The following is a 27,980-nucleotide window of genomic DNA, read 5'->3' on the forward strand; positions in this document are numbered from 1 at the left end:
CAGGTCGTCATCCAGCCGTCCGCTCGCCGACGCAGCCACGACGATTTTCTTCACGGTTTTGACGGTGGCCTCGGCGTGACCGTTGGATCGGGCGTAATGAGGAGATGACATCTCGTGAAGCACTCCCCACCGATCCAGGAATCTGCGAAGTGTCGAGGAGGCGAACTGCGGACCTCCGTCCGTTCGCAGTACAGCTGGCACGCCAGTCTGGGAGAAGAGCTGTCTCAGCTGTGTCACCAGGTGATCAGCCGAAGCTGTCCGAGGGCAGACCGTCACGTACGGCCACCCTGACAGCCTGTCGACGTATACGAGGTAGGTCCGGCCCGCAACGTGAAAGTAGTCTGCCGACACGGACTCGAACGCGCGGGTCGGCCGGGCTTCATCTCGCCATAGCGGCTCGTTCTGGTGACTGGCGGCGAGTTGTCGGCAGCTCTGGCATGCCGAGACGGTGTTACAGATATCTCTGTCTATCCCCGGCCAGTAGACGGAGAGACGCGCGCGGCGTTTGGTCTTCTCCATTCCTTGATGAGCATCATGGAGCCGGTGGAGAACGTCACGGCGCAGGCTGGACGGGATTACCAGTCTCGCGCCGTAGACGATGAGGCCGTCGTCCACTGCAAGCATGGAGCGGACTCCCCAGTACGGCCGCAGCGCTGGTGACAGTTCGTGCCGGTGCTCGGGAAATCCTGTAAAGATGACGTCACGGAGCTCGCGGTACTCCGGGTCACGGGCGGCCGCTGCCCGGACTGAGTCCAAAGTCCGGTCTTGCAGCGGAGCGACCAAGATGCCGTCCTCGGAGGTCGCGGTGAGGGCGGCGACCACGGCGTCGTGCAGCGCGTCCGTCACCTCGGCGGCCTCGTCTCCCGGAGCGGGATCACAGACAGGTGCGCGTGACAGGGCGTCCGGGATGCAGTGTGATGCTCCTTTCTGCCAGGTGGCGGTGAAGCTGTAGAGAGACATTTTCTCACGCATCCGCTGGAGGCGAGGGTTGTCGATCTCTGACAGGCGTTTGGAATTCAAGATGGGGATGAGCGGGCGGTGGTCTACGACCAGGTCGAAGTGAGGAAGGCCTGCCAGAAATATGTGACATTTCCGAAGGGCCCACAGGCACGCCAGACACTCAAGCTCCACCACTGCGTAACGCGACTCGGTGTCTGTGAGGAAGCGAGAGCCACATTGAACCATCTTCCACACATCTCCGTGGCGCTGCTGGAGAACGAAGCCTAAGCCGCGGGTGCGAGCCGAGTCCGTCCGCAGCACCGTAGGCAGCTGTGGGTCAAAAAAGGCGAGCACAGGTGGCGCCACCAGCGCCCCTTTGACGGCATTGAATGCCTCCTCGTGCTGCACGGTCCAGTTCCAGACGGTGCGCTGCTTCAGCAGGTCACGGAGGGGCTGAGCCGCACTGGCGATCTCCGATGAGAATCCAGCCAGCTGATTGGTGAGCCCCAGGAAGGACCTGAGATCGGTGAGATTCTCCGGCCGTGGGAACTCGGAGATCGCCTGCAGCTTGCGATTGTCCACAGTGTAGCCTTGTCCAGAGATGCGATAGCCGCAGTAGTCCAGTGACGGCTGCGCGAACTGGAATTTTCGTGGGTTGATCGTGATGCCCGTCTCCTGGCAGCGCTGAAGCACGGCGATCACATGGGCGAGATGGGCGCGATACGTGGCGTCATGCAGAAGGAGGTCATCCACGATTTTCAGAGTCCGCGGAATATCACCGAGTGCTGCGTCACCTCGCCGATTATACTCGTCGCCCGAGGATACGAGGCCCATCGGGGCCCTCAGGAACTTCATCCTGCCCCACGGGGTGATAAAGCAGGTGAGATCTTGCGACTCCTCGTCAATCGGGACCTGAAAGTAGCCCATGGCGGCATCCAGAGTGGTCAGCCATCGCGTGTCTCCGTCGATGGACGCCACCGAGTCGTGAATCGGCCTGACGGGATAGGTGGGCCGCTTCACGAATCTGTTGATGGCGGTCATGTCCACGACCAGCCTGGCTCCTCCCTGGCGTTTTGGAATGGGCACCATGGGGTGGCACCACTCTGTAGGGTAGTCCACCGGGGCTGCGATGCCCTTGGCCACCAGTTCGTCCAGTTGGCTCTTGATTTGCTCACGCCAGCAGTATGGGATAGTTCTGGCGGCTGTGAGAGCGGTGGGGACTGCGTCCTCTGTCAGCTCGATGACCATGGGGCCGCCAGTCATCTCGCGCAGCTCATCGTTACCGTCGAACACCACTCGGAAGTGACGTCTTATGGCTGCTTCGTGACTCCGGATGACGTCATCTGATGGATCGTAATCGTGATCCCACGCGGGCAGAGAAACTTGCGTCTCCAAACTGGGCCCCGGCTCTGCTGCGCTGAGTGGTGCGGCTCCGGCATCTGTCGCTGCAGTCGCCCGGCCGCCCTCGGAGTCCACCAGTCCGCCTGCAGATGCTCCGTCATCGCTCAACGTACCCGCCCGGCGTGCCACGGCTCCAGCGGCACGTGACGCTCCGGCGCCCACGGTACGTGGCGGCGGGTGACCGGTAGGTGGCGATTGCAGCGTGTCGATAGATGTCGCCAGCGGTCCGCTGGATACGGGCTGCCGATCGTGCGCGCTAGCCGATCGTGAGCGGATACGGGATCCACTGTCGTGAGATGCCCTTGCTGGATCCGGCACTGACTGGCGACGCCAGGTGGCGGCAGGTATTTGGGCCGGGAAGTCAGCGGGCAGAATCCGCAGGCGCACGGCGTCACACCAGCCGAGCAGGAGACCGGTGACCTCTTGCAGCACGTAGACTGTCGTGTAGATCTCGCTGTCGCCCAGGGTCACCGTGGCACCAAACTGGCCGATACAGGTCAGGGGCGTGTTTCCAGCAGACGAAAACTTGACTGCAGAGCCCGAGGAGGGTGTCGTCTGCAGCGGGATGCTGAGTGACGCGGCCATTTCAGCGCCCATTACCGTCGCCTCAGCGCCGGTGTCGGGCACGCATGAAACAGCGGCAGAGCCGGACGGGTGAGTGAGCATCAGTTCGACCCGCGGCGTCCGGCGCGTAGCTAGCTGGTCCACGTGGATGTCTCCGATGAGCTGTCGAACTCCAGAACGGTCACCGGCCGCGCTCACGTGTGCTGGCGCGGCGCCAAGGCCGGGACCGGGGCACGCGTCCCGCCCGCGGTGTGACCTTGGCCGGCCGCGGCCGGACGGCTGGTCACCGGCCGCGCCGTCACGTGACCTGGCGCCCTGCCAGCCGCGGCCGCTGCCGCCACGGGTCCCGCGGTCAGCCGGTTGGGTGGCGCACGCCGCGGAAAAATGGCCGGTGCCGCCACACGTGTGACACGATGCGTCCGTGGCGGGGCAGCGTACTCCGTCGGCATGACGTGGCCGGCCGCAGCGCCGACAGAGATCGCCCCGGCGCGAGCTGTCCGAGCGGAGAGAGGCTTGAGACCGACGATACGCCAACACACGTGTCACGCTGGCCGGCTCGCCGAGTATCGCCGCGCTGTTTGTGTTCGCCGATTCACAAGCACGGCAAATGTCTATGGCCTTCTGCAGAGTCAGCTTGGGCTCGTGCAGCATACGCTTCAGCGCTTCCTCGTCGCGTGTACCCACCACGACTCTGTCACGATACTGATCGTCAACGCAAACATCGCAAAAATCACAGTACGCGGCGATTTCTTTAATAGACGACAGGAAATCATCGAACATTTCATCCGGCTCTTGAATCCGCGAGTAGAAGTCTCTACGATCCAGGATGATGCTCCGCTGTCCACGCAGATGGGCCTCCATGATGTCTAGGACAGTCTCCAAGTTGGCGTCCTGGGGTACCTGGAGGCTGTACCGAAGCGTGCGCGTCCACTCGTCGTCGAGCAGTGATGTCAGCGTCGCTTTCTGCTCGTCGATGGAGAGCGTGCCCAGGCGGGTGAGCAACTGGAAGTCGGCGAACTTCTGGCGCCAGGCGCCGAACTCCTTGAGAGACGCGGAAGAGGTCAGGTGGGGCGCCGTGATGGCGCCGGATGGGAGCTTCGCCAGCGGAGCGGTGGTGGTCGCGGCGGCGATGGTAGCGGGCTGTCCACCCTCGATGACGGCTGCCGCGCTCCGCGCAGCCGGCGGCTGCGTCTGGCTGGCGAGGGCCCGCTCCAGCATGGCAGCCAGGCGCTCCTCCCGCTGCGCGGCCTGCTCGGACTGTTGGACCATCAGCGCCGTCAGCCTCTCCAGTTGCTCGTGGTCCCCCATGGCAGAGCAGAGCGGTCTGGCACAGCGATGGGAAGGTCAGGTCGTCTCGGAATCACAACGGCGATAACACTACCGACCGCGCCATGTTCTGTTCCGCGCCTCGGCCGTCACACACGCGTCTCACAATCACTGTACTTTATTAGCGCGCACCGCACCCGCACTCGAGCTCGTCTCGCTCCACACTGCCCGCTCGCGCCGCCCGCCGCCCGGCCCGCTGGGTCAGGGGCGGTCAAGGTCAACCGGGGCGGCCGATACCACAACACCATTGTCACCGATATCAAAATTCCGGGATATAAATTTTATAGATAATGTTGCTCTAATCAATCGCTGAAAGTTTCATGGCAATCGATCAATCGGTGTAGCTATGACAAGCATTCTTATTTTTTCTGAGGTGAGGTCACTTGGCGTAACCTGGTGACCTGACCTAAGGCGACCTGGGTCTGAAATTTTTACGACATGTGCGGAAAAGATGCACGAACAGGTGTACCAAAAACGGCGGCGCGGAGCGCCGCCGTTTTTGATATATCTGCGAAAAACCGCAGAGGGAGTGTTCACACACCCCCTCCGGCCCGGCGCGGGTTAAAAATACAGGTAAAAGAAAAAACGGAAAACATGTTATAGACATATTAGTCTGCTATCGATATGCCGAATTTCAGCTCGATATCTCTTTTTGCAAAGCTATGGTAGAAAAACTGATCAAACTTGATGACGTCAAATATTCAAACTCATATTTACCCCGCGTTCGATGTCTCCCGGACGGCGAAGATTCTATGCCGACCGGGCCCAAAATGCCGTTCGATGTCGCACGGACGGCAAAGATTCTACGTGACGTCACGTAGAATCTTTGCCGTCCGCGCAGAATCTTTTGAGCGTACTACGGTGGGCAGAGAGGCAATGATGGCGCGTATTTCAAAAGCGGCGCAGCAGCTGTTTACAGAAGTTGTTGACATTTGTGCGCGGTCTCTATGGAAACGTAAACTTGGGCCTTTTTCGAAACTGACGCACATTGTGTAAGTGGCGCACAAAATGGCCGGTCTCGTCGTCCGACTGTGTGCTTCTTCGAACGCAAAATAGAATATTCTGCGTAGAATGTTCTTCGTCCGAGGAGACATCGAACGCGGCCTTAGCCGTTAGAGACCACGTTGAATAAGCCCAGTGGCGCAGCCAGGATTTTGTTTCGGAGGGTCATCGCCACCAAAGCGGTGTGCGCGCCCCCACCCATTTTTCAGAATCTCTCCATATTTCATACGCATTCTGCTGAGCGGGCCCCCTTAACCCGCGCATGACTGGGGTGCTCTACAGAGCCCCCTCCTCCCGTTTTTCAGCAATATCTTCTAATACGTTTGACGGATCAAGACGAAACTTGCGGTACCCTCAGCAACATCAATTTGACACCTTGTGTTACAATTTCAACTTTTTAGTCACCATAGTTTGGCCGGAAATGACGTTAGAGTGACATCATGTCGTCCGATGTTGTTGCAAAATATTGATTTACGGCAAACGCTCTGAAGAGCTCAGTTTTAGCGCTATATTTATTTTCATTGCATTAGTGGACTACAAATATACGTAGCAATCAAACTGATATCTCGAATTTTCGAAATTTTGAAAATTAAAAAAAAAAATATGTATTTACAATAACAAAAAATATATTTGTTGATTTTTTTCAATTCTTTGCAAAAACCGGAATAATATGTAATAGAGCACACACAGATTAACTACACTAGCAGGTTTTAGTCCAATATCCTCAAAAATAGCCAAGCTATTCGCATTATTGCCAAAATTTTACAATTATATATTTTTTAAATCCATTTTTTCAGTACGTTTTTGACGTCGATACAGCAACATAAATGGCACCATCATGTTTCTGAGCTCAAGTTGCATCTGATAGGCACCTTTTGTGTTGACAAATTTCATTTTTAAAATTTGACCTTTTCTGACCTGAAAGCACGGAATATATAGTCTACGACAGTCGTAGACTATATATTCCGTGCCTGAAAGTGACTGGACCTCCGGTAAATTCAGCTGACAATGACCTCCAAAGTCCAATGACACAGACGACACTATTTTCAAAATTTACTAGTAAAATGGACCATAAAACGTTCGTCACGTGACCGATATATGATGTACAATTTTCGTGACCTAGGATGACTTGGCTTTGACCTTAAAAATTCGAAGTAAAAGTTCGATTCCCTCAGGTATCTAAGGCATCTATCAAGGAGTGCGTAAACCATTCGAGTTATGGAAAATACCCCAGTCATGCGCGGGATAACTTTCATGCCAATTCATGAACTTTTTGAACGTGGGGATCAATTAACGTGAACGGGAAGATCAATGGCTGCTGGAAATCTATAGCTATCTATAGCTAAAAGAATAATTACGGAGCGAGCGAAGCGAGCGTAGTCTTTCCTTAGATTAACGGAAATTTCTGAGTATGAGCGGCCGGCCGGCCGGCCGGCCGGCCGTGGTCACGCTTTTGCGAAGCTTATATCTCAGCAACCACTTGACCGATTTACACGCGGTAATTTTTGTAGGGTAGCTTCATTCCTTCTACCAAGTATTGGACTATTCCCGATGCATGTAGGTGACCCCTTATGCACGTGCCACGTGCAAAACGAAGAGGTGTCAGTTTTGTAATTGTTGCAATATCTCGATAACTACTTGGCCGATTGCGCTGAAAGTTGGCATGTAGGTAGGCACCCACTAGGCACTGCATATCCATGTGCCAGAGTTGGGGTGCTGCTGCACGTGCGCACGTGCAGGGGTCGATTCCAGATCTCGAGAACGGCTGGACCGATGGCGCTCAAATTTGGCACATGGGTAGGGACCGGTTAGTAGGGTGCCGTGCAAAAGTCAGTTGGGACCCATTTTGCACGTGCGCACGTGCAGGGTGCCGCTTCCAGATCTCGAGAACGGCTGGGCCGATTGTGCTCAAATTTGGCACATCGCTAGAGACCGGTTAATAGGGTGCCGTGCATAAGTCAGCTGGAGGTACCCCCTCGAAATGTCGCACGTGCAAGGCTCACCCTCTCGCTCGCTCCGTTAGTCGCCCCAAAAGGCGTTATACTGGTTCTATAGCTACGTAGGAGGAGATCTAAGTCTTACGGCTGGACAAGGTCCGGTCGGTGTTTGTTCTATGAAGGGGCGGTTAGGCTTTGTAGAAGCTGATACCCTCAATAAGTGTGGACAGTGGACACCCCGCGGCGTCCCCACACCCCACCGAGCGGCGAGCGGAGCCGCGGTGGGCGCGTGCCGCGGCGCCCCTGCCCGTATCGCTGTGACGTCACCGACAGTTCGGCGGCTCGCTGGCGGCCCCTGGCCCCAGTTCCGCACCAGGAACTGAGGCGCAGGCGAGTCACTGGAGGTGCAAATGGCGTCACAAAGGTGCCCCAGAGTCCCCCGGACGCCGCCGGACATGGGATGGGACATGTGAGATAGCTTCTCCATCGCCATCTCGCGTCCCCTAACAGAAGCTGAGGAACAAACTGAAACTACCGTCCTTCCGATCCGCAGCGGGACTCCGCCCGACCTCTCCGTCGGCGCCACACTGACGGGCACCTCTACCGGGTGACGTGACGTCATCGCCGCGCCCGTGCCCGGCTTGCTGACGTCATTGCCGGGCGCGCCGCCAGCCAATGAGAGGCCGCCCCGATGACGAATCCGTCTATTTTCAGTCGGTTGCCACATCCTTTATAGCGGCACGGCGCAGACGCGGCGGTGAGTCACAGGCTGGAGCTCGGAGCGGCGGTACACAGCGACGGTGCGGCTGTAGAGCGGGGAGTGTGCGCGACAGCTGTGGACTTCGTGCGAGGCGCGTCTGTGCGGCTCAGTGGTCGAGGCAAGCCGCAGCTCGGTGACTGGCTGCCAGCGCCCGTCAGCCGGAGAGTCGGGGCGTGGCCGCGCGCCGCCCGCTCTGCGCCAGCCTGGCCGGCCGCCAGGCGATGGAAGTCTCGCTGTACGGCGACCAGGAGTACGCCGACTCGCCCCGCGCCTACATGGAGCACGTGCAGCAGCTGAAGCGGCGCATGACGCTCGACCTGGAGCCGGCCAAGCGGCCGCGCGCCAGCCAGCTGCTGACCTCGCCCGACCTGCGCATGCTGAAGCTGGGCTCGCCGGAGCTGGAGCGTCTGATCGCGCAGCAGGGCAGCCTGCAGACGCCGGGCGGCCCGCAGGCGGTCAGCGCCGTGTTCGGCCGGACGGCCACCGAGGAGCAGGAGGACTACGCCCGAGGTTTCGCCGACGCGCTCCAGAACCTGAAGCAGCAGGAGCGGGCGGCCGGCGGCGGCGCGCCCGTGTACACCACCCTCGAGTCGTCGGCGGCGCCCGGCCGGCCGGCCGACGTGCGGGTCAAGGAGGAGCCGCAGCGCGTGCCGTCGGCCGCCTCCGACAGCCCGCCGCCCTCCAGCCCCGTCGACATGGCGCACCAGGAGCAGATCAAACTCGAGCGCAAACGGCTCCGGAACCGGATCGCGGCCACCAAGTGTCGCCAGCGCAAACTGGAGCGGATCGCCCGGCTCGAGGAGCGCGTGCAGGCGATCCGCAACGACAACGCCGAGCTGGCCGAGGTGGTGAGTCGGCTGCGCGAGCAGGTGCACGCGCTGAAGCAGGAGGTGCACGAGCACTCCCAGCAGGGCTGTCAGATCCTGTACCCGGCGGCGCCGTGCTGACGAGGCGGCGCGGCCCGTCGCCGCCCCCGCCCCCGCCCGCGGCGGCGACCGTCGCTCCGCACATGTGATAGGCAACAAGTGTGCTGGCCGCGCTGTGATGGGTTTTTCTGTGTACCTGCTGTCGCGCGCGCGCCAACTGTGCCTACGGGAACAAAGAGAGCGGTGCTAGTCATCGGTGGACTCGGCGCGTGAGGGCGTGTTGTTGTTATCATTCCATTGTTGTGGGCCGGTGCTGAGGACTGCCGGTGTCGGTGTGTACTGACTGCTGAGGACTGCCGGTGCCGCCCGCTATGTAGGCCAGACTGACCACTGCCCAGCGTTCGCGGCGGCCCGGCCTTCTGCTGGCACTGCGCTGTGGAGGACACCGTGTCCGCATTGTCGCGAGGACGATACCTGTTCAGGACGGCCTGCCTCTGTGTGGAACTGAAGACGGTCGCCTGAGCCGCTGTCTCGGACTTTGACCGAGCTTGTGACAGACGCGTCGGATCAGCTGGAGTCTGATGACCGTTTGGCGGTCACCGAGGGTGCACTGTCGGGGACCACTGCTCCGCTTCCCTGCGCAATAACCCGGGGCCGCTGCGCCGTGCCGCCCGGCCTGCGATTCACGGCTGAGGCCGGCCACTGTCCCTGGGCCGGCCGCGTGGGCGCCGGCCGCAGCGCCTCATTGTACGGCTAACATTGTTTTTGTTGATCGTGTGTGCATTTATACATTGCTTTGAAATGTATTGCGACTTTACCGTATGGACGTGCCGGACCGTGGCGTGGGCAGAAAGGAGGAGGCAGAAATGAGCATCAGCCACACTCGAGCGACCTACACCTGACCACACGATTACTTCCAATCATACACTGGTCTAGTTTCCGTAAAAGATTACGGTTCCTTTCGCCTTCAAATCGCCACGAACCGGCGAAGGAAGTGTGAAGCCGATTTCCATGCCATAAATGACGCCCAAAGCCTCGTGACGAGCAGCCTCGCTCTCAAGTTACAATTAATTTCAGACCATTTAAATTAGTGGTAACGGAAGAACCTAACCAGCCATACACCCAACAAGCTTAATCTTCTAGTTGTGTTGGTAACCTAGTTGACCTGTAATTTAAATTATTTGTACTATAACGCTATTTGTCGAATTTATCAAAGGAGCAGGTAAAATGAATGAAAGACCTAGGCATACAGTACCTATGCAAGGCCATATAACTTGTACCTAGACCTACGTACGCACCAACATCTATAAATATATGAAATGGGCGCATTGAGTAATTAGTGAAGTTTCAATCACGAATGGTCTTGAAAGGTCAATACGAAACAGATGTAGGCTAGATTACGATAAACTTTTTATGTTCGTTGCAAGCTAACTTTAACCCTAGAACGCCCTGGGGGGGGGGGGGGTTGTATCAACCCCCCCCCCCCAGGGGCGGATCCAGAAAATCTCCAAGGGAGGGGCCATTAGAAACCAGGAGGCCCCCCCCCATAATCCCACCTGTTGGAGGCCCCATCTTCCCACTTGTTGGCCCCCCCCCCAAAAAAAAACTGCGTCTATTGAGCTTATCTAGCTGTTCAGGCAACAGCCAACACCTCAACATCTGTGCAGGCTTGGAGGCCCTCTGTGCAGGTTAGGAGGCCCTGTAAAAGTGGTCATCTCTGTGAGTATAAGAGACCTCCAAGTTATGAAAAGCTTTACCAATCTTCTAACAAAGAAGTCTTCTCAGCTAGTCTTCTAAGAAATAACTAAGTGGGTAGGTTAAAAAAAAACTCATCGGATTTCGGCCACTTTATTTTCAGGAGGCCCCCTTTTCAGCTTTTTAACTTTTTAACTTTTTATTTTATTTTTGTAAAAAATCGGCCAAGGGGGGGCCATGGCCCCCATGGCCCCCCCCTTGTATCCGCGCCTGACCCCCCCCCCTGAGGTTTTTTCGAAGTGCACGCTAAACGGCTTGTCGTAGCGGGCTGAAATTTTCAATACCCTCTGGGGCAACCTTTGCGCATCTTTTGCCGAAAAAAAAATGATCGGGTCATGTCAGGTCACGGAGTTATGGCGTCATAAGAGGTATGTACAGCCTCCGGCCGACAGTTACCAAACGTGTGCGCCGAATCCCTAGGTTTTCTGCCGGTGATACCCACATTGTTTGATGGATCATGATGAAACTTCCCATGCATGTTGGGGCAAGCATTGGCTATCGTGTGGTGCAAGAAAATTGACCGGGTCAGGTCAGGTCACGGAGCTATGACGTCACAAGAGGAACAGCGTCCGGTACTATTTTTGAAAAGCGCCCGAACCACTATTTTGCTAATTCTTGTCACCTCAATGGGAATATGCAGCAATATTAGCTTCTATAGGGAGCAAATGGACCTCCCAAATCCAAAAATACAATCAGATTTCAAAAATTTAAATTTTGATTTTTCGAATTTCTGCCGCCGACTGTGACCTTGCCGACTTCCGGCGCTCCCAACGCGCCATTTTTAGAGCTAGGGAAACGAAATACATACCAAACGATAGAGAATTGATCAAGGAACACGATAGTGAAGGTTTCAAGTCGATATCTTCCACCGTTTTGCCGCAATCGCCGCGGAAAGTTGAAAAAGTTTGATTTTTTCGGAAAATTTGACCTTTGACCGGTCATAAGTAGGTCAAATGTTGACCTAGGACCAAAAAATATACCACCAATCGCGAGATCTCGTTGAGAGCAATCCGTTGGTTTTCCGCTAAGCTCTACGACCTTCCGTTTCGAAACGCCAGGGGGGGGGGGTCGTAACACCCCCCCCCCCCTGGTCGTTCGTGTTATGAGAAATGGCCTGGTCGTGCGAGGGTTAAGGTAATTGGTAAAATGCCTGCAAGTAATACTATTTCCTGGGAGGTGGTTTCCTCACTCCAATCTTTTCATGGAACTTATGGATCGTGAAACGATTGTATCACAAATTCTCTGCCATGAAAGAAAATTATAGGTATGGAAGGAGGCATGTCAAAATCGGTTTCCTTTTGAAAGAACCTAATGTAGCGGGATGTTGGGCTACTGATCAGTGTTTGTGCGAGGCTGGTCATTCACTGGCGGGCACATAGACTGCTACACACAGTACAGCGGCAATGGGTCACAGGGTTGGTGGGTATTCACAATGGGATATTAAAAGGTTGCCTGATGTTTCTCTCTGCCTACGCTCCCTTCTGTTATATTCTAACGAAATCTCAAAAATGTCTGTCAATCAATGTTCCAGCGAAATCTCACAATTGTGCGTCTATTGTTCTTAAGTTATCCCCTGAGTTGAGGGTGCCTCCTCCCACTGGATATAACTCATTCACGCTCTCACCATTAGTTCTTCATTCACACGGCCACTCATTCATTCTTCCATGCATCGTAAAAATATTTCAGGTGGCAAACCTGTCCCTCCCCCGTTTTCCTACAATCCCCCAGTGGTACCCAGGTTCAGACTAATCACTATACGCGTAATTATCCCCCCCAAAAAAAACAGTTTGAAGACAGGAACTTCCGTTTACGTATCAGTGCATACAATGGATTTCAAAATGGGTCATTGTTTTAATTTCGTAAGGTTTGTTCCTTTACTATGCTCCGTAAATCAGCCGAACGCTTCGTTATACTCGTAACACACGAATAGAATATTACGAACCACCTCATGCTTCGGCACTCGAGTTGAGTTGACCATGCCCAATGCCTACACAAAGAAAGGGAAAACGTCTCCGGCCCGCAGCCCCGAGACCAGGGCTCGCAGGAGACTCCTTAGTCCGGCTTTCCACGGGGGACTCATTAAATTTTGAAACCGGGTTGGGTTACTAAGGTCCGTCCGTGATACTAATGACCGCATCTCGCACCAGCCATAGTTCAGGGTTTCCGGGCCAAACCGGCGATCTAAACGGGTTAGCCTACGTCGGCTATCTATCACGACGACACTCGTCTTCCACGCACGCAGGTCCACTCGGGGACATCCTGCACTCGGCATCCATCATCGACTACCAGCACATAGGTGCCCAGAGCCCTATCTATCCGTGGCTGGTAGTTAAACTGTCGTCACAGACCTATTCGAAAGGACCAGAGCATGGCCGGAGCTACTCGACTGACTGCGGGTGGCCAACACCGTCTGACTGCGATCACCCGACTCGAATACTCGGTATCTAATGTTTACCCCCGTCCTGCGGCATTACACGTTTCTTCGCGGGGCATTACTCATCCGGCGGCATACGATCCCTCGCTAGAACGTCTGGGGTCCTAACCACCTCCGAAACTATCTACGTCGCTCTTCAAATGACGTCCTGCGCCGCTCACTTGAGGGACCGATAGCGGACCTACCTAACGTTTTGAAACCGGGCTGGGTAACTAAGGTCCGTCCGTGATACTAATGACCGCATCTCGCTCCAGCCATAGCTCAGGGGTTCCGGGCCAACCCGGCGGCCTAAAATCTGCCCAGCCTCCGAGGCTGTCAATCCGAGACGAAACACCATCATCTCGCGGCGACCAACTCGCCGATACACATTCCAAGCGACGGCTCGCGTGACCTTATCACCACCCAGGGCTAACTCAATCGAGGCCTAACATTTAGTGGGGTCGATCCCTATTGATCATCATTTAGGAAATCTATTTTTCTATTGCATATTTTTCCTCCTCTTTCATCCCCTTCTCATCCCTTCCTTAACCCGCGCTTGGGCATTCGCTAGAACCGTGTACGCCTTCAAGGAACAAACTGATAATAAGGGCAATTATCTCACCAGCCCGTCATTCAATCAGAAACCCACAATTAGCACGACCGACTTCAAATAAGGTAACCCAACAAAATAAGGCAAATATTTTAGTTAACAATGTTTCATTCCCATAAAAAATTATCAGTAGGCAACTGCAACCCATGCCCTGTTCCCAATACCTAAAGTAAGTGCGAGAGTCGCGTTGGCAGGCATATCACTCACAGGGGAGCGACATGCATAGACTTACGGCCTCGCTGTCTGAGTCAAAGTCGGGTATTCTAGTCTCATTGGGAAAATGTGGGGTCCCATTATCCTTACGGCTCACAGACTGAAATCAAGCTAGCATTTGACCACGAGTACGAAATATAATGAAGATTTAAAATGCATAGGTGCAAATTGGTTAATAATTAAAATTTTAATTTTCATTTAATATTCACCATCGAACACGTATCGTTGTACATATTAATACTGAATAACTAATTTTAAACTAGCCTTTCAATTTAACTCAGTTGCTAAGCATGATCCTCTCTCATCTGGAAAACACCTTCTCGCGTGACGTCATCCACTTTTCACCATAAGGTTTTGGAGCGTTCGGTGGAGTTCGCGCAATGAAAATGCTGGTAACTGCCCGATCCGGGCCGACCGCCACTCACTTCAAGTCGGAGTCAGTCCGACCCCGTCTCTGCCCTTTGTTGACTTCGCAAGGACCAGCGGACCGGACCATTAGTGGGCCAGGCCCGGCCGCTGCCGGCGGCCTCCGAGACTGTCCACCGGCCAGCGAAACCGTCCGCCGACCCCAGTTCATGGGCGCACCTCCCCTTGGTTGCTATAAATATCTTTCTCCGATCGCGAGAGAGAGAGAGAGAGAGAGAGAGAGAGAGAGAGAGAGAGAGAGAGAGAGAGAGAGAGAGAGAGAGAGAGAGAGAGAGAGCGACAGAGAGAGAGAAAGAGGAGGGAGAAAGAGAAAGAGAAAGAGAGAGAGAGAGAGAGGGAGAGAGAGAGAGAGAGAAAGAGAGAGAGAGAGAGAGAGAGAGAGAGAGAGAGAGAGAGAGAGAGAGAGAGAGAGAGAGAGAGGGAGAGAGATTCAGAGCTAGTAGACCAGCACTCAACAGATCATAAACCAATAGGGCTTCATACCGATTGACCGACGCGACGGACCGGTTTATAAATCGCCGTGTTTTATTTGCAACATGACCAAATGTCACTGATTAACTGCTAACAAATTTTAAGAGATAAGATATTTATTAACATTTCCAACCGAGTTTATAATTCCACTTTAAATTTGATCAAACCTACTCGTACCAATTACCTACCCATGACATTGGAAAAAAAGGGGTTCATCGCGATACTAGAATGAGCTAATTGACCACAAATCTAATCTTGTATTCAACGTGTTGATCGTACATTAAATGCTGCATCGGAACCTGTTTCGCTACTCTGCATCTTACATAAATCCACCCGTAGTTAGGGTGGTGACGTCATCAATCCGGCTCGGTGTCCAGCGGCCCGCACTCCCTTCACACCGCGCCGGCCGCCATTTGCGGGCGGGCCGGCCGGCGTCTGTGCGCCGCCGCCTGGCCGGAGCGCCCCTCCCCCCTGCGTGTCCTTCCCCCACTACGCATTCCGAGGGGTGAATCGGCGCGGCGGCTGGCCGTCAAAACATGGGACCGGCAGCGCGGCCGCCGAGCGAGAGACGGTCACTGGGGCGCTGGGGCTCATTACTTGTCAGTGAGGAGCACTATCCTTTGTCGGCTGTTGGTGATCGCAATTGCTATCAGTTACCTAATTAAGTCATACGTCATAATCGTTCGTGGCATGAAAGGATAATTAAAATCGTATGCAAGAACAGCAACACAATGATTATTAGATGCACGCTAGCCGAAGTAAATAATTTAACATTTATACTCCTGTGAGAGAAAAGTACCGATGATCATTGTAACAGACAAGAGTCGTTTCCATTTCATTCAATTCTAGTTATTTCTACATAAATGGACAATAGCAGTTGACGTTAAGCTAAAGAAGAACAACAACAACAAAACATATTTATGCTTTCGGAAGCGAGGAATAATCACACTTGGATGCGTTAAATTAACCAGCAACCGTTCATTAACAAGGACCAAATCATGAATTTATCAGCCTGCGTGCCCAATTCTATAGTCGGTTGCTAGGGATAAGAAATGAACAAGTAGCTCAGGCCTACAAAGAGCTAATGAATTGGTGTCGCTCTCTAATGTTTGCCGGGAATAACTCGATCAACTGCTGGAAGTTCCTAATGAATATCGTCGTCAATGTATACCAAAGGTAGCGAAAACATTATCTCCTAACAAATGATTCTGGGAAAAAAAACGTTTAATAAAACAGTGCAAGGAGATACCACCTAAATACACAGTGTCAGATTCGTGTTTCGCTGTCGCGCTCGCGGCTTCCCCGTGGCATTCCTAGGTTTCCCGTCATATTGATCGACCATCAACACATCCTCATCAAAAATGTGTTTACATTTTCTACGCTATGTATTTACAAATGTAAGAAACCAGGACAGACAAAAAGTTACATTCCCTACGTTAAATCCAGGACAGTATTGTTAAAAATGCAATCCCCTTGAAAGCCATGACAGTCTCACCGATTAAATTACCAACCTTTTCTTCATGATTCACAATATCCAAACATGGCTAGTGGCTACCCAATTATAAGCATTTATGAAAATTATTGTGGTCGACAATTTACAGAATCAGACAGCAGATAGCGCAGCTTCCGTTGAATACACCCCCCCCCTTTTTGTTTAACATTTTAAACATCCTAAATAAACCCCTAACTGTGCCCAGACCAATTATTAGAAGGAACCTTTTTTTTTAGAGAGAAACATCAGTGGGTCGGAACTGGGCAAAAGGACCGAAAGGTTAGCAGCCCAGCGCCCGACCAGATCCTGTCCAAACCTTGATCTGATGGTGAGGTTGCAGCTAGCCGGCTGATGTTGGCTGCTGAAGCTGTTGGTGACTCAAGGTTGCCGGCCATCGGGTCCTGCTGTCGCCGCTCGGTCCTCCTCTAGCCGCTGTTCTGACTCGTCCCCGGGTAGAACTGTGCTGTAGCGCCGTCCGGCCGACGGGCCGTGCGGCCGGTTAGGGCCGCCCGGGCCCAGCCGACGCCTTGGCCCGTCTCTGCTGAATCCTCAACCCTGACTGTCCTCTTCTCTCTCCTCCTGTATTGCAGGGCCGTCCGGCCACACGGGCCGTCCGGCCCGGCCGGCCTCCTGCCGTCGATCGTCAACTCTCCGCTCCGACTCTGACTCCCAACTCTCGACTGTCCTCTTCTCTCCCCCTGGCCTCGTTCTCCCTCGGCTCCCCAGTGCAGCTGCCTCATGGCTGGCAGAGGCGTCCTCAGGTACTGGTGTTCGTCCTGGTTCTCCTGCTGTCTCCTCCTTCTCCTCCTTCCGCCGCCTCTGCGCCCGGGTTGTTTTGACGGCCGGGTCCCCTCTCGCCCCGGCCGTACCCTTTTGGTCCGGCGTGGCCCGGGGGCTGTTTGCCGGCGCGGCGGTGCGGTGACGCCAGCGCCGGCGCCCAAACCCCGGTGCACACGCCGTCGTCGCCATGAGAGAATGTTGGAAAATTTGCGTTAAAAATGTAGCGCGCCAGCGTTACATTTTATTGGCCTCTTTTTTTAGTCGCGCCCCCGCGACTAAGGGGTGTTGGTTTGTCGAGGGGCAAGACAGGCCAGCGGTCTTGCAATGCTGGCAGCTGGATGGCACTTGCTGCTGCACTTTGATGACCTGGATGACGCTGGTTCCCGTCTTGTATTGGCTGCTACAGAGATGACGTTGGCTGCTCGGTAAGGTGGACGGTGACTGAAGCTGTACAAAGGTGAAGGACCAAGGAACTTACGGAAGAAAGGACATTGGTCTGGGCACCTTTCCCTAAAACACTTGATTTCTGATTACCTGCTGTCCTGGACGAACCTAGAGACCTGAAGCTACACAAAATACATACGCGTTACACACAGACATTCAAAACGACACACACATTTGCACCCGTAATCATACAATTTGTTCCTGAACATTAAGAATCCGAAGCCTTCAAATGAAAAAAGTGAAAACTCGCCTACAAGCACTTAACCAGCTCAATGGTGAGCTATTTAGGCTCGATAAACAATGTTCACGTCACGTCCGGTTACGAGTCAAATCCTTGGTGAAAGTCCCACCACGGGACCACGCCATGGAGCAGCCCTGCATCCCTGTGTCTGCCGGAGAGCTGCCCTTCCGGTCTTCACGAAGAGTTGTGTCGGGCCGCCCTGGCCATTCCGGCTCTGGCTGCGTGCTGTCGCCTGGTGTTCCTCCGTCTGCTGCTGGTGCCGACTGTGCGGCTCGCTCGGAGAGAGGATCCGGCACCGCCGTCAGAGCTGACCGGCACCGGCTTCCCCTTCCTCTCCTTCGGCCGGCACGGCCACTAGCCCCGAATTCCTCCGGCTAGTGACTGCCCGGTCCGTACCTGTAAACGAATAAACGGGGAGGGGTGTACCGGAACGAAGACTGCCGATGACGGTGCAGCTCTCCGACGTCGCTCTGCTGCATTACCTTCCCCTTATTGATCTCGTCTTGTGTTTTCTCCTTCCTCCGACCTCCTTCCAGTATTGGTTTGAGGTGATGTAGTCCGACGGGTCTCCCGTTGTCAGAGCCGAACCATGTCAGCTTCGGCTCCGTGGCCAACGTCAGCGGGCCACTGAATTGACCAGCGACCCGTCTCCGACAGCCTGAGGTCGTTCCGCGTCTTCAATGCATCTCCGTCACACCCAGGTAGTGGTTTCAACAATTTCTTCCTTCTTCCTCGAGTTCTTGCGTTTCTCCTGCTCTCCTTTGACGGTGCATCTAGCCTCGTTCAAAAATTCATTCATTTATAAAAAGTAAATTGCAAGTCGTCTCAACAATCTCAGCCGGCCATCAACAGAATAGATCCGATACTTCAGTCACCTAAGCCAGCCGACCTCCATTCTGACACCGCTGTAAAAGTGCCTTTAAACAATTCATGTAAGTTTTCAACAGTTTCCTGGACACATGCTCAATCTTTCAACATCTTCAGACGTTCAGTGGCAATTCATACCATCCATCTACTACATTAACGAACAAAGCAGCCGCCATCGATTCTCGTACCGTCGCGAAATGTCCCTTTTTCTAATTTTAAGGTTTTCAACATCTTCCTGGACTCCTGGACAACAAATGTTCGATCCTTCAACATCTTCAGACCTGAAGGAGCTGTGAGCATCCGCATGCCGCGGGATACAGCAGGCACACATGTCATGCCTGAAACTCCTCTGGAACTCTTCTTAGGTGATTTTCTGAAACACTACTTCATTGGTTCGGCTATGCATGCCAGCCTGCCAACTTCATGCCCCCAGGATATGGCCATCCCCCACGTTGGGCGCCAAATTGTGTAGCGGGATGTTGGGCTACTGATCAGTGTTTGTGCGAGGCTGGTCATTCACTGGCGGGCACATAGACTGCTACACACAGTACAGCGGCAATGGGTCACAGGGTTGGTGGGTATTCACAATGGGATATTAAAAGGTTGCCTGATGTTTCTCTCTGCCTACGCTCCCTTCTGTTATATTCTAACGAAATCTCAAAAATGTCTGTCAATCAATGTTCCAGCGAAATCTCACAATTGTGCGTCTATTGTTCTTAAGTTATCCCCTGAGTTGAGGGTGCCTCCTCCCACTGGATATAACTCATTCACGCTCTCACCATTAGTTCTTCATTCACACGGCCACTCATTCATTCTTCCATGCATCGTAAAAATATTTCAGGTGGCAAACCTGTCCCTCCCCCGTTTTCCTACAATCCCCCAGTGGTACCCAGGTTCAGACTAATCACTATACGCGTAATTATCCCCCCCAAAAAAAACAGTTTGAAGACAGGAACTTCCGTTTACGTATCAGTGCATACAATGGATTTCAAAATGGGTCATTGTTTTAATTTCGTAAGGTTTGTTCCTTTACTATGCTCCGTAAATCAGCCGAACGCTTCGTTATACTCGTAACACACGAATAGAATATTACGAACCACCTCATGCTTCGGCACTCGAGTTGAGTTGACCATGCCCAATGCCTACACAAAGAAAGGGAAAACGTCTCCGGCCCGCAGCCCCGAGACCAGGGCTCGCAGGAGACTCCTTAGTCCGGCTTTCCACGGGGGACTCATTAAATTTTGAAACCGGGTTGGGTTACTAAGGTCCGTCCGTGATACTAATGACCGCATCTCGCACCAGCCATAGTTCAGGGTTTCCGGGCCAAACCGGCGATCTAAACGGGTTAGCCTACGTCGGCTATCTATCACGACGACACTCGTCTTCCACGCACGCAGGTCCACTCGGGGACATCCTGCACTCGGCATCCATCATCGACTACCAGCACATAGGTGCCCAGAGCCCTATCTATCCGTGGCTGGTAGTTAAACTGTCGTCACAGACCTATTCGAAAGGACCAGAGCATGGCCGGAGCTACTCGACTGACTGCGGGTGGCCAACACCGTCTGACTGCGATCACCCGACTCGAATACTCGGTATCTAATGTTTACCCCCGTCCTGCGGCATTACACGTTTCTTCGCGGGGCATTACTCATCCGGCGGCATACGATCCCTCGCTAGAACGTCTGGGGTCCTAACCACCTCCGAAACTATCTACGTCGCTCTTCAAATGACGTCCTGCGCCGCTCACTTGAGGGACCGATAGCGGACCTACCTAACGTTTTGAAACCGGGCTGGGTAACTAAGGTCCGTCCGTGATACTAATGACCGCATCTCGCTCCAGCCATAGCTCAGGGGTTCCGGGCCAACCCGGCGGCCTAAAATCTGCCCAGCCTCCGAGGCTGTCAATCCGAGACGAAACACCATCATCTCGCGGCGACCAACTCGCCGATACACATTCCAAGCGACGGCTCGCGTGACCTTATCACCACCCAGGGCTAACTCAATCGAGGCCTAACATTTAGTGGGGTCGATCCCTATTGATCATCATTTAGGAAATCTATTTTTCTATTGCATATTTTTCCTCCTCTTTCATCCCCTTCTCATCCCTTCCTTAACCCGCGCTTGGGCATTCGCTAGAACCGTGTACGCCTTCAAGGAACAAACTGATAATAAGGGCAATTATCTCACCAGCCCGTCATTCAATCAGAAACCCACAATTAGCACGACCGACTTCAAATAAGGTAACCCAACAAAATAAGGCAAATATTTTAGTTAACAATGTTTCATTCCCATAAAAAATTATCAGTAGGCAACTGCAACCCATGCCCTGTTCCCAATACCTAAAGTAAGTGCGAGAGTCGCGTTGGCAGGCATATCACTCACAGGGGAGCGACATGCATAGACTTACGGCCTCGCTGTCTGAGTCAAAGTCGGGTATTCTAGTCTCATTGGGAAAATGTGGGGTCCCATTATCCTTACGGCTCACAGACTGAAATCAAGCTAGCATTTGACCACGAGTACGAAATATAATGAAGATTTAAAATGCATAGGTGCAAATTGGTTAATAATTAAAATTTTAATTTTCATTTAATATTCACCATCGAACACGTATCGTTGTACATATTAATACTGAATAACTAATTTTAAACTAGCCTTTCAATTTAACTCAGTTGCTAAGCATGATCCTCTCTCATCTGGAAAACACCTTCTCGCGTGACGTCATCCACTTTTCACCATAAGGTTTTGGAGCGTTCGGTGGAGTTCGCGCAATGAAAATGCTGGTAACTGCCCGATCCGGGCCGACCGCCACTCACTTCAAGTCGGAGTCAGTCCGACCCCGTCTCTGCCCTTTGTTGACTTCGCAAGGACCAGCGGACCGGACCATTAGTGGGCCAGGCCCGGCCGCTGCCGGCGGCCTCCGAGACTGTCCACCGGCCAGCGAAACCGTCCGCCGACCCCAGTTCATGGGCGCACCTCCCCTTGGTTGCTATAAATATCTTTCTCCGATCGCGAGAGAGAGAGAGAGAGAGAGAGAGAGAGAGAGAGAGAGAGAGAGAGAGAGAGAGAGAGAGAGAGAGAGAGAGAGAGAGAGAGAGAGCGACAGAGAGAGAGAAAGAGGAGGGAGAAAGAGAAAGAGAAAGAGAGAGAGAGAGAGAGGGAGAGAGAGAGAGAGAGAAAGAGAGAGAGAGAGAGAGAGAGAGAGAGAGAGAGAGAGAGAGAGAGAGAGAGAGAGAGAGAGAGAGGGAGAGAGATTCAGAGCTAGTAGACCAGCACTCAACAGATCATAAACCAATAGGGCTTCATACCGATTGACCGACGCGACGGACCGGTTTATAAATCGCCGTGTTTTATTTGCAACATGACCAAATGTCACTGATTAACTGCTAACAAATTTTAAGAGATAAGATATTTATTAACATTTCCAACCGAGTTTATAATTCCACTTTAAATTTGATCAAACCTACTCGTACCAATTACCTACCCATGACATTGGAAAAAAAGGGGTTCATCGCGATACTAGAATGAGCTAATTGACCACAAATCTAATCTTGTATTCAACGTGTTGATCGTACATTAAATGCTGCATCGGAACCTGTTTCGCTACTCTGCATCTTACATAAATCCACCCGTAGTTAGGGTGGTGACGTCATCAATCCGGCTCGGTGTCCAGCGGCCCGCACTCCCTTCACACCGCGCCGGCCGCCATTTGCGGGCGGGCCGGCCGGCGTCTGTGCGCCGCCGCCTGGCCGGAGCGCCCCTCCCCCCTGCGTGTCCTTCCCCCACTACGCATTCCGAGGGGTGAATCGGCGCGGCGGCTGGCCGTCAAAACATGGGACCGGCAGCGCGGCCGCCGAGCGAGAGACGGTCACTGGGGCGCTGGGGCTCATTACTTGTCAGTGAGGAGCACTATCCTTTGTCGGCTGTTGGTGATCGCAATTGCTATCAGTTACCTAATTAAGTCATACGTCATAATCGTTCGTGGCATGAAAGGATAATTAAAATCGTATGCAAGAACAGCAACACAATGATTATTAGATGCACGCTAGCCGAAGTAAATAATTTAACATTTATACTCCTGTGAGAGAAAAGTACCGATGATCATTGTAACAGACAAGAGTCGTTTCCATTTCATTCAATTCTAGTTATTTCTACATAAATGGACAATAGCAGTTGACGTTAAGCTAAAGAAGAACAACAACAACAAAACATATTTATGCTTTCGGAAGCGAGGAATAATCACACTTGGATGCGTTAAATTAACCAGCAACCGTTCATTAACAAGGACCAAATCATGAATTTATCAGCCTGCGTGCCCAATTCTATAGTCGGTTGCTAGGGATAAGAAATGAACAAGTAGCTCAGGCCTACAAAGAGCTAATGAATTGGTGTCGCTCTCTAATGTTTGCCGGGAATAACTCGATCAACTGCTGGAAGTTCCTAATGAATATCGTCGTCAATGTATACCAAAGGTAGCGAAAACATTATCTCCTAACAAATGATTCTGGGAAAAAAAACGTTTAATAAAACAGTGCAAGGAGATACCACCTAAATACACAGTGTCAGATTCGTGTTTCGCTGTCGCGCTCGCGGCTTCCCCGTGGCATTCCTAGGTTTCCCGTCATATTGATCGACCATCAACACATCCTCATCAAAAATGTGTTTACATTTTCTACGCTATGTATTTACAAATGTAAGAAACCAGGACAGACAAAAAGTTACATTCCCTACGTTAAATCCAGGACAGTATTGTTAAAAATGCAATCCCCTTGAAAGCCATGACAGTCTCACCGATTAAATTACCAACCTTTTCTTCATGATTCACAATATCCAAACATGGCTAGTGGCTACCCAATTATAAGCATTTATGAAAATTATTGTGGTCGACAATTTACAGAATCAGACAGCAGATAGCGCAGCTTCCGTTGAATACACCCCCCCCCTTTTTGTTTAACATTTTAAACATCCTAAATAAACCCCTAACTGTGCCCAGACCAATTATTAGAAGGAACCTTTTTTTTTTAGAGAGAAACATCAGTGGGTCGGAACTGGGCAAAAGGACCGAAAGGTTAGCAGCCCAGCGCCCGACCAGATCCTGTCCAAACCTTGATCTGATGGTGAGGTTGCAGCTAGCCGGCTGATGTTGGCTGCTGAAGCTGTTGGTGACTCAAGGTTGCCGGCCATCGGGTCCTGCTGTCGCCGCTCGGTCCTCCTCTAGCCGCTGTTCTGACTCGTCCCCGGGTAGAACTGTGCTGTAGCGCCGTCCGGCCGACGGGCCGTGCGGCCGGTTAGGGCCGCCCGGGCCCAGCCGACGCCTTGGCCCGTCTCTGCTGAATCCTCAACCCTGACTGTCCTCTTCTCTCTCCTCCTGTATTGCAGGGCCGTCCGGCCACACGGGCCGTCCGGCCCGGCCGGCCTCCTGCCGTCGATCGTCAACTCTCCGCTCCGACTCTGACTCCCAACTCTCGACTGTCCTCTTCTCTCCCCCTGGCCTCGTTCTCCCTCGGCTCCCCAGTGCAGCTGCCTCATGGCTGGCAGAGGCGTCCTCAGGTACTGGTGTTCGTCCTGGTTCTCCTGCTGTCTCCTCCTTCTCCTCCTTCCGCCGCCTCTGCGCCCGGGTTGTTTTGACGGCCGGGTCCCCTCTCGCCCCGGCCGTACCCTTTTGGTCCGGCGTGGCCCGGGGGCTGTTTGCCGGCGCGGCGGTGCGGTGACGCCAGCGCCGGCGCCCAAACCCCGGTGCACACGCCGTCGTCGCCATGAGAGAATGTTGGAAAATTTGCGTTAAAAATGTAGCGCGCCAGCGTTACACTAATAAACAAAGACTTTAATTTAATGTTCCCAATATCGTATGCACTAATGCATGCTTTTCACTACTCCGCTGGTAGTATACCTTTTTGCCGAGCTGCCCTTGTTAGAGGGAGGCACCCATAAGCTATTTTGAAAATATACTTAGGAACAGGCTAGGTTTGGATAAAGACAACTCAAGAAACTCGAGATTAATGATATTTAAAGAACGATGTTTATTACGGAGCGAGCGAAGCGAGCGGAGTCTTACGTAGAATAACGGAAATTTCTGAGTACCTACGAGCCAAGATTATGAGCGGCCGGCCGTGGTCACGCTTTTGCGACGTTTATATCTCAGCAACCACTTGACCGATTCACACGCGGTAATTTTTGTAGGGTAGCTTCATTCCTTCTACCAAGTATTACTATTCGACTATTCCCGATGCAGTTGGTTGACCCCTTATGAAAACGAAGAGGTGTCAGTTTTGTAAAAATTGCAATATCTTGGCAACCACTGGACCGATTACGCTGAAAGTTGGCATGTAGTTAAGAACTCACTAGTCAATGCATATCCATGTGCCACAGTTGGGATGCTGCTGCACGTGCGCACGTGCAGGGGTCGATTTTAAATCTCGAGAACGGCTGAACCGATTGGGCTGGTATTTGGTACAAGGTTAGGGACCGGTTAGTAGGGTGCCGTGCAAAAGTCAGTTGGGATCCATTTTGCACGGGCGCACGTGCAGGGTGCGGCTTCCATATCTCGAGAACGGCTAGGCCGATTGCGTTCAAATTTGGCACATCGCTAGAGACCGGTTGGTAGGGTGCAGTCCATAAGTTAGTTGGAAGTACCCCCGCAATTTCGCACATGCAAGGCTCACCCTCTCGCTCGCTCCGTTGGTCACCCCAAAAGGCGTTTTACTGGTTTTTAAACCGCGCCCCACTGGGGAGGGGGCTAGTATTCATAGCCCCCTCCCGTGAAAAATAAAAATATAAAAATATAAAAGTTATGTCTTTATATTTTTCAAAAACTTTGGCTTTTCGAAAAAAAACGTAATTTATGTGATAGAACACATGCATATGACTTACTCTAGCAAGTTTTGGCTAAATATCTTCAAAAATGGCCAAGTTATAGGTACGCATTATTGCAAAAAATTCACAATTATAAATTTTCAAATATTTTTTCAGTACGTTTTTGACATTGTACACCAATAAAAATAGCACCATCGTGTTCCTGAGCTCAAACTGCATCCAATAGACACCTTTTTTGTTGAAACATTTCAACTTCAAAATTTGACCTTTTTTGACCTGAAAGTGACCTGACCTAAGCTAAATTCAGCTCAAAATGACCTCGAATGACACAAACGACACCAAATTCGAAATCTATGGCCTAAATGGACCATAAAACATGTGTCATGTGACTGACGTATGATATAATATTTCTGTGACCTAGGATGACCTGACCCTGACCTGAAAATCAAAGTACAAGTTTGGTACCCTCAGGGTATCTAAAGCATCTGTTCACGAGTGTGTAAACCATAAATAAGCATGATCTGACTTGTAAGACGGCGGCCAGAGCCCAAAAGGTAAACAAGGCAAAATGCTAATAATTTTTACTTTGACCTGACCTGTGACGTTATCGGTGACCGAGGTCAATTAAATTAGGTTTCGTTCGACAGTTTTTCCGGGGCTATCAGACACCGCTAAAATTTTGACGATCGGCCCAGTAGTTTTGGAGTTAGGAGGGGGGCTATGAGGAGCCCCCCCCCCCAGTAGGGCATGTTATACGCACGTTATACGCAGACCCCAGTGGGGCGCGGGTTAAGGTTCGTATGTGTTACAGAAACGACTTTGACTGGGCGATTTACCAGGCAGCTTCCAAACCACTACCATTCGCTATACTCGGGTGGTGATGGTAGTGGCCTAACCAGCACGATCTGCGCAGACCGTTGGACCTCTGTCGCCGCCGTGCCGGCTCATGCATACAGACATACCGACAGGATGGGGGGGGGGGGGGCAGCGCTGGCCGACCGGTCCGACCGCCGACCACTGACCAACCGACCGGACGGCGGGGGGGGGGGGAGGGGGGGGGACAGCAGCGCCTGGCATGGCTCCGATCTGGCGGCGATGGCTCACTGTGGCGCGTGGCACGCGGTACGGCTCGACCGGACGGCCTCGTGTGTGAGGTGACAAGTGTCTACTCCGGCGGCCTCCTTAGGTCACCGGCCACCAGAGTCGGCGCCCCCGAAGAGCGGCTTGCTATGCGGCTTTTCGTCTGCTCGAACGGCTGCGCACTTCGCGTGCTGTTATAGCGATTCGTCTTGAGCATGTGAGTTGTGACGATGAAGCGACAACTGTCTGGGAAACATGGCCTCTCAGGGCATTCCGGGAGAACAGTGATGTCATCCGACGTAGGCGCTGCTGACGAAATAGCGATAACACACACAGGTTGGTAGAATCTGTACAGGCCAACTTACAGGGTACAGTGCGAATGGATTGCGGGCGATTATTTCAATTTTAATCGGAAAGTTATAACGTAATGGAGAGAGCGAAGTGAGGTTGAACAGCAGATCCTCAGACTAGAACAGCTGCACTATACTGGGCACGAAGTCATTCATCCTGTGCTAAGCCGGTGTCGGAGCTTTCGGCGTGTTGTGACTTGTGATGCTCACATTTGCCCATTTCCTGTTTAACACGTCGCTCTGCGTATAGGCGTCGGTTCAGTGCCCCTCGGAGCCGGCTGCGAGATGAGCCTGTCTTCAGTGGCGGCGGATTCGATTTTGGCGTGGGGGGCAAGATCCCAGTCGAGATGATGTCATATGCGGATCCAGAAAGGCGTTTTCGACGCTGTAGGGGACATACCCCCCAAAAAAGTGTCCAAAATCCAAAAACTCATCGGATTTCGATTCCTTACTGATCTTCTGCTGAACAGTATTAAGCAAAAAAAAAATCCTGATAAAAAAGTGTTTTATTAGGAAACATAAGGTACGTTTTGTCTATTTCGGGCGATGCAGGGGCCAGGGGAGGGAGAATAAATGTTTGCTTTAAATGCCCGCTCCCTGGATCCGCCAGTGGACGATGTAACGCTTTTCGTATTGCTGTGTTAGAAAAAAATCAAAAGATAAGCAAGTAATAGCCTTTGGCTCATTGTATAATAGACACAATAAATGGAAAAGAATATATGTGCGATATTTCGTGTTCGACACTTTTTCATGCACTGATGTTTAAAAAATATTTTTGTTGACAAGCAAACACACAAAACGAGCACAGTTGAATATCCCTCCTCTGATAACGAAACATTGGATTACATAATAATTTCAGAAATGTCGACAAAATCATTCAAAGTCCAACAAGTACAGAGTTATACGGGCATAAATGATACCTCATGCCCAGCATGCCCACCACAAAACACACATATCCCCTAAAACATTCCCTAAATACATTGCATGAGTGAGGCAGGCCAAAATATTTTCTACACACATTGCGCGAGTGAGAGAGGCAGAAAGAAAAGTAAGGCAGGCAGGAAGGAGGCGGCGTTGGAGAACGGCGGGCACCAGACCGGTCTGCATCAGCTTCAAGTGTAAAAAACAACGTTGGACAGGACTGCAAGAAGGTGAATAAAATGACACACAAAAAGGGTAGACAGGGTAGGCAAGACTTTTACTGGTGGGTCTGTCCTGGATGAGACGTGC

The 27,980-nt window shown here is 52.5% G+C and overlaps 1 protein-coding gene across 1 annotated transcript; it reads left to right on the forward strand.

Annotated features, from left to right (window-relative positions):
- Positions 1–7,802: 7,802 nt before the first annotated feature.
- Positions 7,803–9,601, forward strand: LOC122366440 (transcription factor AP-1-like). The gene has a single exon (XM_043338688.1). It carries the CDS (start codon positions 8,151–8,153, stop codon positions 8,874–8,876), a length of 726 nt encoding a protein of 241 aa, XP_043194623.1. The 5' UTR covers positions 7,803–8,150; the 3' UTR covers positions 8,877–9,601.
- Positions 9,602–27,980: the final 18,379 nt, after the last annotated feature.

The sequence above is a fragment of the Amphibalanus amphitrite genome, unplaced genomic scaffold (genome assembly GCF_019059575.1).
Source record: "Amphibalanus amphitrite isolate SeventyFive unplaced genomic scaffold, NRLGWU_Aamphi_draft 000806F_arrow, whole genome shotgun sequence".
NCBI lineage: Eukaryota > Metazoa > Arthropoda > Thecostraca > Balanomorpha > Balanidae > Amphibalanus > Amphibalanus amphitrite.

Coding starts and splice junctions, on each gene's coding strand:
- LOC122366440 (XM_043338688.1), top strand. CDS start 8,151: ATGGAAGTCTCGCTGTACGGCGACCAGGAGTACGCCGACTCGCCCCGC.